The 18,512-nt window shown below is 37.8% G+C and overlaps 1 protein-coding gene across 1 annotated transcript; it reads left to right on the top strand.

The window, feature by feature from the left end:
- The first annotated feature begins 2,637 nt into the window (after positions 1–2,637).
- Positions 2,638–18,072, top strand: LOC120715046 (ligand-dependent corepressor-like). Its single transcript, XM_040001787.1, has 7 exons — positions 2,638–2,776; positions 11,091–11,156; positions 12,526–12,605; positions 12,916–13,048; positions 13,440–13,760; positions 13,882–13,978; positions 15,345–18,072. Exons 1-7 carry the CDS (start codon positions 2,680–2,682, stop codon positions 16,381–16,383), a joined length of 1,833 nt encoding a protein of 610 aa, XP_039857721.1. The 5' UTR covers positions 2,638–2,679; the 3' UTR covers positions 16,384–18,072.
- Positions 18,073–18,512: the final 440 nt, after the last annotated feature.

Here is an 18,512-nt window from a genome sequence, read left to right as displayed (position 1 = left end):
GTGTTTTATACAGTGGGATGCAAAAGTTTGGGCAACCTTGTTAATAGTCATCATTTTCCTGTATAAATTGTTGGTTGTTACAATAAAAGAAAAAGTCAGTTAAATATATCATATAGGAGACACAGACAGTGATATTTGAGAAGTGAAATTAAGTTTATTCATTCAGTTTATTCAAAATCAGGCAGGTGCATAAATTTGGGCACCACAAAAAAAGAAATGAAATCAATATTTAGTAGTTCGCCTTTTGCAGAAGTTACAGCCTCTAAATGCTTTCTGTAGGTTCCAATGACAGTCTGGATTGTGGTTGAAGGTATTTTGGACCATTCCATTTAACTCACACCATAGATTTTAAATAATATTCAGGTCTGGGGACTGAGATGGCCGTTCCAGAACGTTGTACTTGTTCCTCTGCATGAATGCCTTAGTGGATTTTGAGCAGTGTTTCGGGTCGTTGTCTTGTTGAAAGATCCAGCCACGGCGCGGCCACACAGCCCCACAGCATGATGGAACCACCACCATATTTCACTGTAGGTAGCAGGTGTTTTTCTTGGAATGCTGTGTTCTTTTTCATGCATAACGCCCCTTGTTATGCCCAAATAACTAAATTTTTAGTTTGATAAGTCCACAGCACCTTATTCCAGAATGAAGCTGGCTTGTCCAAATGTGCTTTAGCGTACCTCAAGCTACTCTGTTTGTGCTGAGGGCGGAGAAAAGGCTTCCTCTGCATCACTCTCACATACAGCATCTCCTTGTGTAAAGTGCGCCGAATGGTTGAACGATGCACAGTGACTCCATCTGCTGCAAGATGATGTTGTAGGTCTTTGGTGCTGGTTGACTCTGACTGTTCCCCACCATTCGTCGCTTCCGTCTATCCGAGATTTTTCTTGGTCTGCCACTTCGAGCCTTAACTCGAACTGAGCCTGTGGTCTTCCATTTTCTCAATGTGTTCCTAACTGTGGAAACAGACAGCTTAAATCTCTGAGACAGCTTTCTGTATCCTTCCCCTGAACCATGATGGTGAACAAGCTTTGTCTTCAGGTCATTTGAGAGTTGTTTTGAGACCCCCATGTTGCTATTCTTCAGAGAAAATTAAAAGAGGAGGGAAACTTACAATTGACCCCCTTAAATACTCTTTCTCATTATTGGATTCACCTGTGTATGTAGGTCAGGGGTCACTGAGCTTACTAAGCCAATTTGAGTTCCAATAATTAGTTCTAAAGGTTTTGGAATCAACAAAATGACAACAGTGCCCAAATTTATGCACCTGCCTGATTTTGTTTAAACAATTATTGCACATTTTCTGTAAATCCAATAAACTTCATTTCACATCTCAAATATCGCTGTGTGTGCCTCCTATATGATATGTTTAACTGACATTTTTTTATTGTAACAACCAACGATTTATACAGGAAAACTATTAACAAGGTTGCCCAAACGTTTGCATCCCACTGTATGTACAGCTGCATCCTACTAACATTACCAACAAAGCTCAGCTGTAATTCCAAAACAAATTGTATTCAATAAGGGGTTGCAAAAACATGCATAAATGTTTTGATACCTGATTGTAATCTGCTGCTAGATCCGGAACTACTACAAGAACACAGAAAACATACCAAGAATACCTATTTATGTAATACCTTATTTATGTAAGCCAAATTTCATTTTGGTTTACATAAATAATGCTATAGTTTAAAATGCCATGTGTTTTTGTTCAAGTTAAACTTGTATTTACCTAACTGTAAGACCTCAGGGATGTACTTACATGTACTGTAAAGGCAGTTATACACACTTTGGCTTTCTTTGCATTAGCTGGCTTGACAAAATCATGAACGTTAGTCAGATATAAGGGCTATCACAATGATGGTTCTCAACTTTCTTTGTAAACCCAGACTTTCTGCTTCAGACTCTGAGCATGTTCATATAAATGAACTCTTCTTCCTCACAAAATGATCCCTATAAGCGCTCTGTACTCCAGTCAAAGATGGTATTAAATGACGTCGAGAGAACAGTGATAAAAAAATAAATTAAAACAAAACTATATAGAAAATAAAATACAACAGAAAAATGCTACAGTATTTCACCTGGCAATGCTCTTTATTTGTAACCTGACAGCTGTCATTAGGATTCCTTCTTTGAGAATGATCAATATAAGAAATTTTGTAGCTAATCATGAACTATTGCCATGAAGCTATTTTTCTCTAATATAGCTAAGTTAGACTCTGGTGGAGAGAGGAAAACTTAAAAACTGATAAAGGTGGTTGCCTTCAATGTCAATGTAACTTTTTGTCAATTACTTACATTCTTGCTTACTAAACCTGACACCCTTTTGCCTTGTAAGTAATTCATGATTCTAGTATAGTTACTGAGCTTTAAGCGCTAAATAAAAAAAAAAAAAAAATAGAAATAGCAGCATTTAAATTAAAATGTAAAATGTAGTCTATCAAGGAAAAGCACGCTTTAAAATAGAAAGTATTTTAAAAAGTCATTACATGGGTAATACAAATATTATAGATTACTTAATTGCATTTATTTAGTTAGTTACTGATTAACAGACTGATTTAATCAGACTATCAGTTTTGCATACTGAGAGTGATTTCGCCTTTGACGCAGGGTGCGTGCGCGTTCACGCAGTCCTTCCTGCTTCCGTAGTGCTGCCGCCAGAAGGAAGACTTATAGAAAATGGCGAGCCTGTGTAAAAGGCAGCAATGCACAATCGACAGATACAGCATTCGGAAGGAACTTGACTCGTGGCCACACAAACTCATTCAATGTGTAGGTAAGGATAATGCTTGTTGCACGGCACACAATTGCACGGCTTGAATTTCACTTCTGTTTGACCTTTATCGGTGTAAATAACCATCTATTACCGCACTCACTCGGGGCTTCTCCCAGCGACTTTTTGTCCTCAACTGTTTCCTTCACACGGCAGCCAGCAGGACTCGTTAGTTAAATGTCGCAGTTTGCGACAATGTTGCATTACTTGTTGGGTCCAATTGGTGTTTTTATCGTCCATAATGCGTCGACTGCAGACTTTAGGTATGTAGTGGCGTTATGTTAGTTTGTTTAAAGGGCGTCCTGCTTAAAGGGAGTGTCTCTGTGTGTCGGCCAAAAGCAGTCGTTTTCTAAAATACGTCTTCCCGTTGTTGTTGATACTGTATGTTGGATGGGGGAGGGCGACATATACCCTTGAGGTGATGTTTTCAGTCAACATTTAGCCTACTTGCTTCTCAAATTGCTACTCGAGGATTCGCATTAGTGAATGGAGGAAGTGGCGGAGACCCCAATGCAGAATCTGTTTCCCTTTTCGACGATATAAACTTCTCCAACATTTGACGTTAAAACAGGTAATTACAAAAGCAGTTGTTGGCTCTAGGTTTCGCGTCCATTGCATTGTGTGTATCGTCCCGGGGTGGAGGGTGGGACCCCTGATTTTTCCGTGCAGTAGTGAACATGGTAAACATTATACCCCTTTAAGATAAACATGGAAGCATAGCACCTTAATTCAGTTAGGAGTTGAGACAACCACGGCTTAGTTGAAGTATATAAACTATGCACATGAGTTCAGCTACATATCCTCACTAGTCTGTGTGCAGTGTGTTACCTGTCACTAATATCCTGCAGCCAAACACTGTTTGTGCTCAAACAAACAAGAAAACAATCACACACAAAATATTTCACAAACTCACTTAGCCTGGGATTTCACCCTGATCCTTGTCATACAGGTACATTTAAACTGTAGGGGCGCTGAATGAGCCATTTTAAACCTCTCTATCAAGTTTCATGGCTTTATACTTGCTAGGTTTTTTTGTAATGCACACAAAACAGATAAACGCTACATTCTTAGTGATAAAATAGCCTGTAAGAATAGACACAACTTGAAAAGCTGTACAAGGCATGTGCCTAGCACGGTGCAAATACATCCAGAGTAGATCAACCAAACAAAATGCTTCAGTTTCTGTACAAATGACAAATGATTGGTGTGCACAGGGGTTAACTGTGGTGTCCGTTTCTAAAGTCCTCTGTGGGCAGTATGAAGTTACCTGGTTCCTCCTTTTCTACATCACCATCTAATTATTGTTTCCCACACATAATGATAGGTGGCCGGCGTTTGTATTAGTAGTTTTACACTGTTTGACCGAGTGGCTTGAAGAAAAAGAAGGAGAGTCCATTTGAGTCCATTTAAATCCATGTGACTCGGTAACATAGCAACAGCCAGTGTGGACATTTCACTGTCACAGATTGATCAGATGAGAATCACTGAGTTGCTCAGTGAACCCGGTTGTTATCGTCAAATCAACATGTATTTTTTTTTTCTTACTTCATGTAAGGACACATTAGAAATGTTTTACGTATATTCTGACAAGAATACAGCACGGGCTGTTTTTGGCTGGATAGAACTTGAAAAATACTCATACTTGGATATTACTGTAGGTTGTGAGCTCCCTTTTTGGCACAATTGTAAACAGATTTGAAAACAAAGACTTGACATAGAATACACAGACTATTTTAAATCTCAGGACCCTACTTCTCATGTTCTCAAAATGTCACATTAAATTAATTTCTTGTTATGTGGCTGCTATGTATAGATCATGCTGAGATGTATAATGACTAAGCAACCCATGCACAGTAGTGTGTGTGTGTGCATAAAAGCTAATGTTTTAAGTTTTCCTGTTATTTAGGAATTCTAGAGTTTGGATTGTCATATATTCTCTGCTGTTGGCTTATTTAGCAGTTGGTTAAATTCTGATTACATTATTAGGAAGAGAAGAAAAGCTATTATCACAGACCAGCAAAACCTGTAAAGGTTTAGCTGTTTTAGGCATATGATGCTGTCTGTTTTAAATGCTAAACCTTAACATGAACTATTGGTTATAACACTGAAATGTATAATATGTGGAATGAATAAACTTATTCCAGCTGCAGTGCTAGGTGAGCGCCGTTTTAGTCATTGCTAAGAAATTGGAGAGAGAATAGTAGCTTTCTGACTAGCTGCAAAGCCAGGACTGTTTGGTTATTCAGTCCCTCCTTTATGATTGACAAATGTCCCTTGTGTTTAGGCTATAAGTAAAGCTGCAAGTGCATGACAACAGCATCAGTCTGCTAGCTGTAGAATGGCATATTCTGTCCAAGACAACAAGGACATACTTTTGTTTGGCTTTTTGGTGGAGAGAGCTGCACGCCACCACCCTGCTGTTGCTGAAATGGACATTTTGTCTTCGTGTATTTAATGTGTGGACTAAAACTGCAGGGCAGAGACAAGCACAATTGTCCCATAGAACAGCGGCAACAATTGTCAGTATGTTTGCCTATATATGTGTTCATGGGTCCATCAGCCTCCAGATGCAAACTGTGTGGCTGAAAATGCGTTTTCTGTCTGGATTTGGAGAAAATTGGACTTCAACCACACCAGCTAACATTCAAAAATGCCTGGAATGTCAGTTATTCATGTTTGCCTTTGACACTTGGGTGAGTGGGTTGAAAGATTTGCTCAAACAAATAACAAACAAATCAATATTGACATCAGGCATATTGTCTTGTTTATAGTGCAACTTGGGTATGGCCTGTTTTCTGCTCTAGCATGCCCACTCTGTTGGCCTAAATCTTCCTAATTTGCAAAAAGAACTGGCTGATTTCTCGTAGCATTTTGCAAGACATGACCAACAGCCTCTGTGACTGCCTTTTGAGTGTGGGCTTGCCTGTGTGCTCGGGCATTTGTGCATCTCATATTTGTTATTCAAAGTCATGCTTTGTGCAGCATTAAACCATTTGAATGTCAGTTTGCATCATATCATATTAAGTATTCATAGTATTTTTTTTTCTTTCCCTTGCTGTAGTTGTCCAAAGCTGCCAACTCATTGCCTGATCCAGCTACAGCATATTGCTTGTTATGAACAAAATCCATAGTGGCCAAGTCACGTTTCAAACGCTGCTTTTATTCATGCCCTTGTAACTTTTAAGCTTATCTGTTGACCTACAGCGAGCTGCTTTTTTTTGTGGGTTGCAAAGTGAGGGTAAATGACTTTGATTTTGATGCATGCTCAATCATCCAGGTAAGTAAATCCCCCCAAAAGTTGATTCTGTTCATCTGGACGTAGCGTTTTCAGTGGGAGAAACGTTTCGTCTCTCATCCAAGTGACTTCTTCAGTCTCCACTGACTGCAGGTTTCCCCAGTCTTATAAACAGCACATTTGCATAATGACTGAAACTAGCACCACTGAAGGAACAATGGGCTGGGAGGTCAGTTCCTTCATCATAAATAATTATAATGAGGGAACTGACCTCCCAGCGCAAATACTGTTTATAAGATTGGGGAAACCTGCAGTCAGCTGATACTGAAGAAGTCACTTGGGTGAGTGACGAAAAGTTTCTCCCACTGAAAATGCTACGTCCAGATGAACAGAATCATATTTTGGTGACATTGATTTTGTTAGATTAAAAGCTCGGCCTCTGTGTAGTGGGCAGACTTGGGTTTCAGATCATCATATGCAAAATTATGTTCTCATGAGCATCAATCTGAGGATTCTTGTAATCTCAAAATATGAGTTGTTCAAAGATGAAAGATTGACAGTCAGTTTTTGATCATGTAGTATTCCCAAACCTTTTCTGTTAGTAAAACTGATGTTTCCCACTTAAAATATAAATTCCAACTAAAAAATGTCATCTTCATCAACTGTATTACTGATAAATGCACTGGTAGTAGACATGTTACAGATAACGTCTTGCAGCTATAATAGCAGGCCTAATAGCGGTTACACCAAAGAAAATCAAGGAACAGCACATTATTTCTATGAAATGATAATAGCTGAAGCATTTATCAGTAATGCAGCTGATTAAGTTTAAGTCATGAAGGATAGATAAGACTTTTAGTATTATCCCAATAATTCTGCTGAAGTGTGGTCTGCATGAACTCATCAAATAGCAAGTGTTTCATTATATCGTGATAGGCTGTTTTCTGCAGACCAATTAGTTGCATATGGAGGTTTTCAACTGCATCAGTGCTTAGTGCATCACGTTTAAAGATTGCAGTTGTTTGTTCTCCCAGAGATATTAGGTCACTACACTGTACACAATAAAGGGCATTTGTTTCCTGATAGTATTTCATTCATGTTACCTGCATGGGCTGTTCTTGTTAGATAGAGGAAGTTGTTTTTTTAACATGATCACCTACTGATTAGTTTCTTGAATTTTCCTTATCATAAAATTGGGGATGTAGTGAAATGTGTGGGGCCTGAATGATTATGTCTCTTGGAAAGTGAATCAGTAGTCTGAGGTTGTGGCCAAAAATGATGGCTTTTGCAAGGTTTATGTTGGCTTCATAACAATTTGAACCTCTTCTATGAGTTTGGAGACACCCCTTCTGAGATAATGTGTAGAACAGCTTGAGTTGGGATTTCCTTTAAAGAAGCACTCTAAATATAATTAAACTCTGATTTTGAGGCTCTAACACATTTTTTGTAGCCAACTGGAAGCAATGGTTCTGTACTGTTGTACAGTGTCGCATAATCGATCAAAATACAGTATTTCTTGAAAGATTAAAATTGAAACATCTTTAACCAGCAGCTCACATGAGATATGTTAGTATTGTAAGATTAACTTGAACTATACAACATTAGGGTTATTATACAAAACAAGATTTCACCACAAATACACAGTTTAGTTACGTATGGAGCCTCGTTCTGTGTGTAGTAGCTTCCTGCTGTCACTTTCCCTTTGCCTTATAGTACAGAGGGGTTTAGGCAGCAGTGGTTTGTGCTTAATGCACTCGCATATGCTTAATGCTCTCATAATGCACTCGTGTTTGGGTCACATGTTTATAATAACCTAGAATTTTTGAGTATTAAGTGACTCATAGATTTGCGTCAGGTTAATGTATATTACATTACTGAATTAACTACATTGTTATGAGCATGCGTGGTGTTGTGCACTTACAGTGTGGTGCAAAAATAACAAGGGGTTTGCTCACTGCTTTTGTGCATAGGCCCCTTAAAGGAAATTGCCTGAGGTATGCAGGAAGGACTCCTCTTTTCTTTTTTCTTTTTTTTTTTTTTTCAAATCATGCATCAGTAAAGTACACCGCAGGTTAAAGTTAGGATTTAGTAGGGTTAAGTTGATCCTAAATCTGTGGGATTTCTTTTTCTAAATGCTTTGGGAAGGACATGGTGTCACACACTCCAAATCTTTCGGTCCCTGATTGGCTACAGATGTAGGTCAGAAGAAGGCTAAAGCAGATTGAACAGAGTTGCTGCTCACCGTCAGCCTGCATAAGCTCCACGAAAATACCTACAGAGTTTCATGGTAAACCTCTGTGGGTAATATTGGCTAGGTGAAATATCTTTTTTTTGTTTCTGTGGGTTTCCTGCATGGAAAGTCTTTGAAAGCCAATCACTTACAGAGGTGCCCCATTGTAAATGGAAGGTTTTTCAGGTGCATATGCATAATCATAGCTCAGGTTAAAGATTCTTACTTTATTTAAAAAAAATCTGAAATACACTTCACTGCAATTAAAAAAAGAAATGTCCTAATAATGATTCCCAGTTATTGGAGTAATGTGGGAACAGCTGCGTTGAACTGAACGTCTTAATAAAGCTCATTAAACCACTCCATAAAGCATGGTTGCAATTTACAGCTTTGTTTTTACACATTAATACATCAGCTATTTAGCATCTATTTAATGTGCATTATAATGGTAATAGTTACACAGTTTTAATTTCTTAGTGCAATTTTCTTTTATTCTATTTTCAATGTCTTTAATGTTAGAGTCAAGAAACCAAAGTTTTATTTTATTCTAAAAATTGCTGTTCTCATTTCATTTTTCATTGCAGCATATCTAATCAATTAAGTGGTGCCTTCACTCAGCTAGTTATTTGAGGCAAGCGGCAGTATGTATTTACAGTAATAAAAAAAAAGGGGGGGGGGGGGGACAGAAGAACAGAAGATTGCACAAATAAATAAGGGCTTGGCTTTCTGGTGTTATTGCATTGGTGGATGTCCCTTCAGATGGGAAATGCACATGCAGCAAACCCTTCACATTAATGCAAACTAGTTAAGTGCAGGTTACGATAAAGTTTCTGGGTTTTTTTTTTGTTTCGTTTTTTTTGCATGTTGGTAAGTTTAACTGTGGCTACACAAGACATTGGCTTGTTGGTGTTTTCCTGCTGCTTATTAGGCATTTTAACTGGAGCCCAATTTTTTTAAATGTTTACAAGCTCATTTATTTTTTAGGGCTTGCATGACAATTCTGCACTCTTATCAATATTTTATCCCTGCTCTTCTCACGTTGCCTTGCCAGTCCCAAAATGGTTTGGTTTTAAAGAAGCTTGCGGGTGGGTGTGTTTTCACCAGCTACTGTACTGGTTTGCTTTGCTACTATAACACTATAATATTGCCCCAAAGTCATAGTTTAGAGTGTGACACATTTTTAAATGCCCTAAACGGTATTCCTAAAAAGTAGTTTGATGTCATCATGCTGCACTGTCAAACGAAAGTGGATGACCTACTTTTCTCCTCGTGCCTCTGAAATATTTCAGAAATACGATTGGATAGCTTCAGCTGAAGTCCTGTGCACTAACCCAGAAACAGAATCATGCTGCAGCTATAGGCAACGCTTTGCTTCACTACTTCATCCTCCCCTCTCTTTATGTTTGGCTCTGCTGAAAAGTGGGTGGGTTATTTGCAGGGAAGCAGTGTAAGGCATTTTAACAGATGACAGCTTTTATTCAATTCACTGTGAGATTTGGAAGAGAGTGGATGGTAAGGGCTGATAATTTTATCACCAATTTCTCTGCTCATGTGTGAAGATGAAGTGTTAGTATGCTTTTGCTATGATGTGTTGTCAGATCAGTTTAATCAATTTGGCTGATTTAACTTGATTGATGCTCATTTCATGCAGGCATAATAATTTTTAGGCTTTCAGTGGTACCGATTTATGTTTTTGTGGCCATGTGTTATGTGATGTATGTTTTTGTCACAGTGGTTTGAGTCAGTATTTTTGGCCTTAAAGTGGCTGGCACATTTGGAATGGTGCACTCTCATTTAAAATCCAGTTCAGCTGACAGATGTTCTGTGTGACCTCTTTAGTGGTTGATTTAACGCATGTAGTGGTTTTGGATTGGTTAATCTGACCCTGCAGCAGTAAGAAGACATTTCATATTGTGTTGGTGCTCTCTTATGATTTATGTAGCATAACACATTAGATCTCAGAAACGGTCTATACAACATATATAGCTGTATCCCACCGAGTCCCTGAACTGTAAACAGTCATTTAGAGGACTGTGAAGATTCGTTTTTGTTTGAATTCATCATCTCCATCAATCTATAGGGTAATTACTTAGCAATCTTGTTACTGGCTGTTTCTTTTTGATGTTAACACCATACAGTCATTCTCAACTCTGTAGGTGCCTTAGTTGCTTGGCAACAGGATGGAGGGCTTGTATTTACTGATGAAGTAAAAACCTGCAAGGCAAGCGGATGTGTGTTAGAAGAGAGTAAAACGAAGCAGTTGTCAAGTTGAAAAAGAAAAGAGAAGCAAAATCAAGGCATTTATTATTCGGCAGAAACATAACATCTCATCAGGACACACTTCATTTGTTAATTTGATTTATCCATTGTATTCATATGTGAAATTTTGCTTGCTGAGTGCCAGTAGACTACTTTCACATAAAATAACATCAGTCAATGGCAGTTGCTAATATTTGTCTATTTTATCGCAATATAGTTTTCTTTTTTTAAATTTCGTTTTTAATTTTTGACACAAACAGAGACTGACAAAAAATCCAAACAAAGAAAAAAACAACAAAATCACAATTGTATCAGCATTAGCTACAAATAAAATCAACATTGGCTCGTCAATTAATTAAATGGGTTCAAACTTTATCATTATTATTATTATTATTATGTTATTATTATTGTTGTTGTTGATGTTGTTATTATTTTTAGGTAAACTTACCTTTTTGCATCGTTTTAAGACTCATTTTGAACTTCCTATGTTTTTGACTTCAGCACAAACACTTTACTGTGAGTGAAGTTGTACACACGTCATGTTATTACTGCTGATAACAAATGTATTTATTGAACTTCATGTGTTTCTTCAGGTTTTGAGAGCATTCTCGAAGGTCTTTTTGGTTCAGCGCTGGTAGAGGACCTGAAATCATTTAAGGGTAAGTGTCTTTATTGACCACAATCATGCAAGTGTATGAACAACAGTTTTGTGGTTTCAGTGTAATCTGTTGTCTTCTTATTATGACAGTGCTACTGCATTGTACCATCTGGTACACATTCACTAAAAACGAGACACTGTCACTGCCTGCAGGGGAAAAAAAATGGCTTATGTCTTTACAAAGTATGTGTTTTGGATGGCATGTAGCCAGTGTAAAAGTCTCCAGTGCCCTACAGTGTATGACGTTAGTGAGACAATAATAAGCATTATTTGGGTTGTGTAGTGAGTAGACATTATGCAGTAGCAGTTGCTGCTTAAAATTCAACTGAACTGATTAAATGAGTTCCTGATTTTTGTCAGTCTCTCTAAAGCAAATCAGCACATATTCATTATGGCCCACTACTTCATTTTATTCATGCGGTTCTGTTTAGAGCTTTGTTTTTGGGTTGTGCACAAATGAATGTGAGATTTAAACATGAAAATGGAACATTGTAGGTTTGAAAAGAACTATTTCTAATGAAGCACTTTACTCATGGATAAAGAAAATGATCACTGAATGTTGATAATAATACCGACAGGCGAAACAGAATGCTATATATTTTATATGTACCGGTAGGTATTTAAGTTATTTTTGTTTAAAATTAGATCGCATTGGTAGAGCAGAACCCAAATACTGTATTATTTGTTTTTCCCACTGGGTAAGTATTCGTTTTTTGATAGGTTCAGATAATAGTTTTTTTTGGATTGTATTTAATACACATATGTAAGCTCAACCGTAGCATCTGACACTTTTTTAATTGCAAATTTAATTTCCCTTTTTGGCATTGTTCTTTCTTTGAAAAAGAAAAAAAATCCCAACAACGTCATGGCATTACTTTCCTGCCACAGTCACTCCCCTGTTTTCATCTACTTAGTTGAGTAGGAGAGACGAACACCAGTGGCAGTTGTGACTGAGCTGTTTGCACATGCCCAGTTTTTTGTAGTTTGTTACCCAACCTGTGACTGTACATTGTTGCATGTTGTCCCTCCTTGCACTTGCTATTTAGCCTTAAATCAAACCCTCTGAGGTTTTGTTGTCTTTTGTTGTCTTTAACCTGTGTGTATAATTTAGAGGTTTTTTTTAGTATATTTTTTTGTTAAATTATGGTTGTGATTATGGTTGCTAAGCTTAAGACTCCAAACCAGTGTTATTCGCTGCAGATATTTATATAAAAAAAATGGAGGGTGGGGGGGGATTTTAAACAAATATTGTCCAATGTTGACTTGGTAAGATTATATTGCTTAGTTGGTTAGAAAAGTGAAAGAACCATGATTTTTGTCACGTTGTGTTGATTGTCATTGTTTTTTTTATTGATATTTTTTTCCTGCAGACTTTGAGCCTGTAGCAGTGTCTGATTGGTCATTTGATGAAAACTGTCCCTTTTGCTGTCTGAGAAGAGACAAAGTCAAAGTAAGAGTTCTGTTTTCTTTCTTTCTTCCTTTTACGTTTTGATTTCCAGATTTTCATAGTTCGGAAACCTAAACGCAGACTTAAATCTGTTGCCTTTATTCTTTCAAACGCTGGCTTAGATGATGGATAAACGTTAGTAGTCTGCTATGGCTTGTTTAGTTTTAGTCACATCTGTAATCCATCATGTTTCCCTACAGTTGTTGGGCTAATTAATTTGATGTAAACGCTCATCTGAAGGATAAAAATGTCTTTATACGAATCCTGTTGAATGCCTGAAGGTCACCAATTTAACAGTTTTCCAATTTGACAGGAACACTTAATTGACTTAAACAACAAGGGGCTGGAAGATACATCGAAACCTCTACTGGGTAAAGATCAAATCACAATCAGCAGACTAGAGAAACAGGCTGAGGAATTTCTCAATGCAGTCCTCTGCAGAAAAGGTGAGTCTCAGAGGTTTAGTTCTGAGTGGGTAAATCAGTGTTTTTCATTGTTATTACACCAAAAGCATAACACAGGGAACCTGCCTGTAAACACAGTGGTGCACATTATCCATCCCTTAATAGGCTTTTCTGTGAATGTGTGTGTGTGTTCACTCACACTGCTTCTGCTCTTAGTTTATAACGTCTGTTTTTTTTTTTTTAAATCATTATTTTATTTTATTTTATTTTATTTTATTTTTTTATTTCAAGGCTATAAATAAGAGTTTTTTCCTTACTGTTACAGTATCCTTAGAACATAGTTTGGATGTTTGTTGCATGTTCATTAACCATGACTGATGACTTATTAAAGGAATGCTGACTGAAAAGTATTTATCTCTGTTTTTCTTCCTAGATGTGCCAAATTTCTCAGACCCACAAATTCCAGTAGTGGCTCGAGAGATTCTTCAGAAAATGATCAGACAGTTTGCTGCTGAATATACCTCAAAAACCAGCTCCCCTCAGGTCAGTTGCTCAGATTCCCAGCCTCACTCTGACCAAAGCCTGTCGACCCCACCTTTGCTCTCAGGAGTTCCTCCTGCTACAAGCCCTGCTGCCACACTGACTGGGCCAGCACACAACCAGAACCCCGTCCTAAGCAAGCTTCTAATGGCTGATCAGGATGCACCTCTGGACCTCACCATCAAGAAGCCCGTGGCTGAGCCCAGTGAGCAAGGTAGTGTGAAACACATCTACCACAGAGTAGTTTATTAAGTACTGAGCTGGTGCACTGGCTGGATTGTGGTCAGAACTTAACATTGAATCTACATTTCTTTTCTTTCCTTTTTTAAAATTAGATGGAGTTCTTGATTTATCTATCAAAAAGAAAAGCTATAGCAGCAGCCTGCCTGCCAATAGTCCCTGTCTTTCTCCGGCCACAACCATGCTGAAGGGGTAAGAACAGTTTCTTTCTCTCTTTTCTGCGGTACTAAGACGGGTCCCTTTTATCAGCAGCAGTTTGTTACGTAGTGAGTAAATGCGGTTTAGAAGTAATTTACTAGCTTGACTTTTCTTGGTTTTCTTTAATTAATTTCTGGCAAGATACAGGCAGGCCTTATGGTAAATGTAGTTTACTACATGACTCGAAGCATTGCTGATATTCTTGCGTCTATATACAGCGATAAACCACTGTAGCAGATTGCATAAACCCACATGAAACTGTTTTGGTTTTTTTGTTTATTTGTTTTTTTCAGAATAAAAGATAATGCGGACTGAATGTTATAGGTTATACTAAACAGTATTTATAGGGGAAAGTCCCACTGATGAACTAAAGAAGAATTTCAGGGACTTAATTCTTTCTGTCAAGTAAAATGAGAATGATTGATCAGTAATTTAAATATTTAATAATTATCTATGGCATTGCCCAAGCACCTATAACATGAGTTGTTTTAATATTGTACATGAACTTGATACATATTCTTGGATGTGGCTTACTCTATCTTCCATTTAAGATGTACAAATTGTGAAACTCCAAATCAAAGGACCCCACCCCCCCTCTTTTTGTTTTGTTTTTGCACCCCAGCAGTGTCAGGCTCTGGAAACTGCTGAAAGCTCTGCAACTGATTTCTTTTTTTGGGGGTTGGGGAACAATATAACTTGATTAATTGAATAATTAAGAATAATAATTTGCAGTTGTTTTGTTTTTTGCAACTTAGAGCTTGAGTTTGATAGATTGCAAGAACCCTTTGCTGGCTTACTCTTTTATTGCTGTGCTTGTTCAGTGGTAACGTCACGCATAAACTGTCAAGAGTTTTTGGTGCATTAGTTACTTTGTATGTCATAGATCTTGCGCCCTGCATCTACATCTACATCAGACTCCCTTACTGCAGTTACAAATAGTCCATTCTCCTGGGCAAGCTTTTTGAGCCACAGAAATGCCAAGTCTTCAGTGTATTTTACTAAATGGATCTTCTTTGTTTTTTATTTTCATTGTTTCTTTGCCCTTTCTTTTTTCCCTTATGTTTTATGAAAAAATTAAAAAACAACAGCTATTACATCAAGCATATTTTTAAAAAAAAAAGAAAAGAAAAAAAAAAGTTTAACTTGAGTCTTTTTTGGGGTTTTGTTTTTTTGTTTTTTATTTTTGTTTTTCAAAAGCCATACACACATTCACAAAGTTGTTCGAGTGATGTTACCAAAGCAAGGTCATATAATAAAGGAGTGGCCAACATCCTCCCCTCCCCACCCCATCCTCCCTTAGTAAAGAGAAAAGGGCACTGTGCAAGCTCTGCTTACACCCAATTTCCTTCCATCCAATCAGGCGATCCTTGAGAGCGGACGGGCATGTCGGGCTGTTTATGAGGAGCCTACAGGATGGGAGGAGGAGGGAGAATTTCGGCCACTCCACCTGTTATAAGCCTTCTTCGTCTCTTGCATACTCACTGCGCATCAAAGAGGAACCCGATCTGGAAAGCGACCCAGAGTCACCCCTCAGCCATAACCAAAGCTGCAGTCCCAATGACGTTTTCAGGAATGCTTCCGGTTCCTGGAATTCCAAAACTCATTTGGGAGCCCTGCTGAAGCTCAAAACCAGAAATGAAGCTAGTGAGCACCTTAAAGATATACCAAGGTTGTTGGAAGCTGCTGGACTTTTGACAAAGTCACTTGCCTGTGAGAAAGGAAACCTCCAGCAGGCCTGCAGAGACCAAAGCCTTTCTCTGTCTCATTCACCGTCCTTTGACCTAAAGATTCCCCAGGTCCGAGTTTTGGCTACAGGAACAGATTCGTCATGGGACTCCGTGTCCACTGACTATTCAGGTTCACTTTATGAGAATGGCCTGGGAAAGAAGCTTTGTTCCATTCTACCCAGGCAGATCCAGAAAACCACCAGCAGCAGCAACAGAGGTTTAAATAGCTCAGGTTCGGAGAAGGAATACTGGAGTTTTACCTCTGACTGCCAAGCTTTGGGGGGGAACTATCCAATGGATTCAGAGTCAGACCTAAGTAACAAGCAGCCTAGGAAGAAACGAGGGCGATATCGACAGTACAACACAGACCTGCTAGAAGAGGCCATTGTGGTGGTGATGGGTGGGAAAATGAGTGTTTCTAAAGCACAATCGATTTATGGCATCCCGCACAGCACCCTGGAATACAAAGTTAAAGAACATCTGGGGACCTTAAAAAATCCTCCCAAAAAGAAAATGAAGCTGATAAGCCAGGTGGAAGAACCCAGCGTTTCACTGTCCCCCAAACAAAAGGATCTCCAAAATTCCCAGCACAGTCTTTATGACAAAAAAGAGAGTGCTTCTGAAGAGAATGGGACTGATTTTCGTGACGGCAGCCTCTTATCAAACGAGTGACGCATCCATAACATACTAACTGCGGTGTCCTTTTTAATCATTGTGTTTGCCAGACCGTGGCAATACCCGTCTTTATTGCATCTCTAATAGTTCTATTTATTATTAACTTATTTAATTTTTATCACTAAATTTAGCACTTATTACATTAAAAATGTTTGCATAGGGCGTAAACACACAAGTGTCTCCCAGTAGTGTATGTTGTGGCTTGGAGGGCATGCTTTTTATTTTAGAATTATTGAAATACAATAGCATGCTGGTAATTAAGTTTTAGTTATTGATTCAAATTAAGCTTTAAAAATTCACTCCTTGCTCTGTTCTTTACAGAGCCAAACTGAAGCTTGTACAAGGATGTGGCGCCCCATAGTGTTCTCTCTTAATATTGGTCATGTTCAAATGAAATCGTTCCAAGTATGCAGAGCCTGTAGTTTGGGTGAAAACATATGAAGTAAATTAATGCATGGAATGACTCTAAAAGTCTCAAAGTTTACAGATATCGTTGGAAACAGACAGCGGGAAGTATGGCCGCATACTAACCTATTATTTATATAAATGTGTAAGATATGGAATATAGCATAATGTCATCCTGGACTTTATCTGCCTTTTAAAACATCCTAATTTCGCTCATCCTCACAAGCACAGTGGTTTTTTTCCACTACTTCTACTTAGTTCTGTACATTTTACTCTGCCATATGGTTTGCAATAGTTTCCATTGCCTTCTACACACTCAGGTTATGTTTAAAATAATGCATTACTACACACACATCTCGACAAACAGTTATACCTCAGCTACATACCTCAGCTAAATCATTGCCGAAGAAATCACCTGTAACAGAAAAGGATTGAATACCCAAATAAGCCTTTTTAATGGTAACATTCAGGATGTCATACTGATGAGTGTGTGTCCTTCTCTCGTCTTCACAACCTTATTTTCAGTAATCTGTAGTATTTCAGTGCTAGTGTAAGCCTGCAGAGCATTACATTTCTATGTGATTTTTTTTTTTTTTTTTTTTTTCTAATGTTTTGGGGGTTTTTTTTAGTTGTTTTTTTTTTTCCTCTTTCTTCAAACTTCAGGTATTCTATCGTGAGATGTGATACAAACCTTTCTGCTATCTTTTGTCATAAAAATACTGCATACATATAATATACACATACACTCATGAGAGATAATAAAATAATATTTTTTTCTGTCATTCTATAGTGAGGATCATAACTGTAACTTGTTAACAGTTGTAAACAATCCAGATTGGCTAATGTGGTTACAGCCATGCCTCAGTCCATGCTTACCCTGTTTTCAAGTTGCCATGGCAAAAATTCAATGAAAAAATACATTGATTGGCTGTATTCATTAATTGAATGTAAAATGTTAGGTTAGGCTTTTTTTCTTGTTACCGTTATGGCTTCTGTGAATAGATTGTACATTTGCACATGAGTGCACACATACTGGGATGTGTGGGTTTTTTGTTTTTTTTTCAATTGATTAGATGATAGTGTACCAAAAATGTGTTTATATTTGGACAACAACAAAACTACAACCACCAGCAATTTTCCTTTCTTGAAACTGACTATGTAGGGTAGCGGGTTGACAGTAGAAGCAGCTGTTAGCTGCTTCACTAAAATTCATGATGATGCCATTTCATTAAAAATAACAAATACTTAAAGTGCTGTTACCATGCGGAAAGGGCTGCATTTTAAAAACCTCTACAGAATGCCTTTTTCATGTTGCTATTTTCATTGAATTTTTGCCTGGTTTTTGACCCAGCCTTGCCCATTAGTTTGATCAGGACACCTCCTTGTGCATTATTGATTACAGCTCAGGATGCTAAACATTATGGGCTCATGACCCATTATTTCTGTCAGGTTTCCATACAGGTCTAGCAAGTTTTGGTAATGAGTCTTTGTTTGTTTTTTGTTTTTAAAGATTTACTGGGTTTTAATCATATTTGCTGTCATATTACAGAAACTTACACTACACAGATGTAGTTCAGGGCCTTGCACATTTGTATTTATACCACTGTAACAACTCTGCTGTAACTATAATTATAATATAGTATAATATAGTAACCCTCTGTTGTTTATTCTCCACCTTTAGCTATTATTTAATAAGTGTTTTTATGGTTCAAGGATATTAA

The sequence above is a fragment of the Simochromis diagramma genome, unplaced genomic scaffold (genome assembly GCF_900408965.1).
Source record: "Simochromis diagramma unplaced genomic scaffold, fSimDia1.1 OVJJ01000421.1, whole genome shotgun sequence".
NCBI classification, from domain to species: domain Eukaryota; kingdom Metazoa; phylum Chordata; class Actinopteri; order Cichliformes; family Cichlidae; genus Simochromis; species Simochromis diagramma.
Note: the sequence above shows the minus strand (reverse complement) of the source record. Positions and strands in the feature narration are given on the sequence as shown.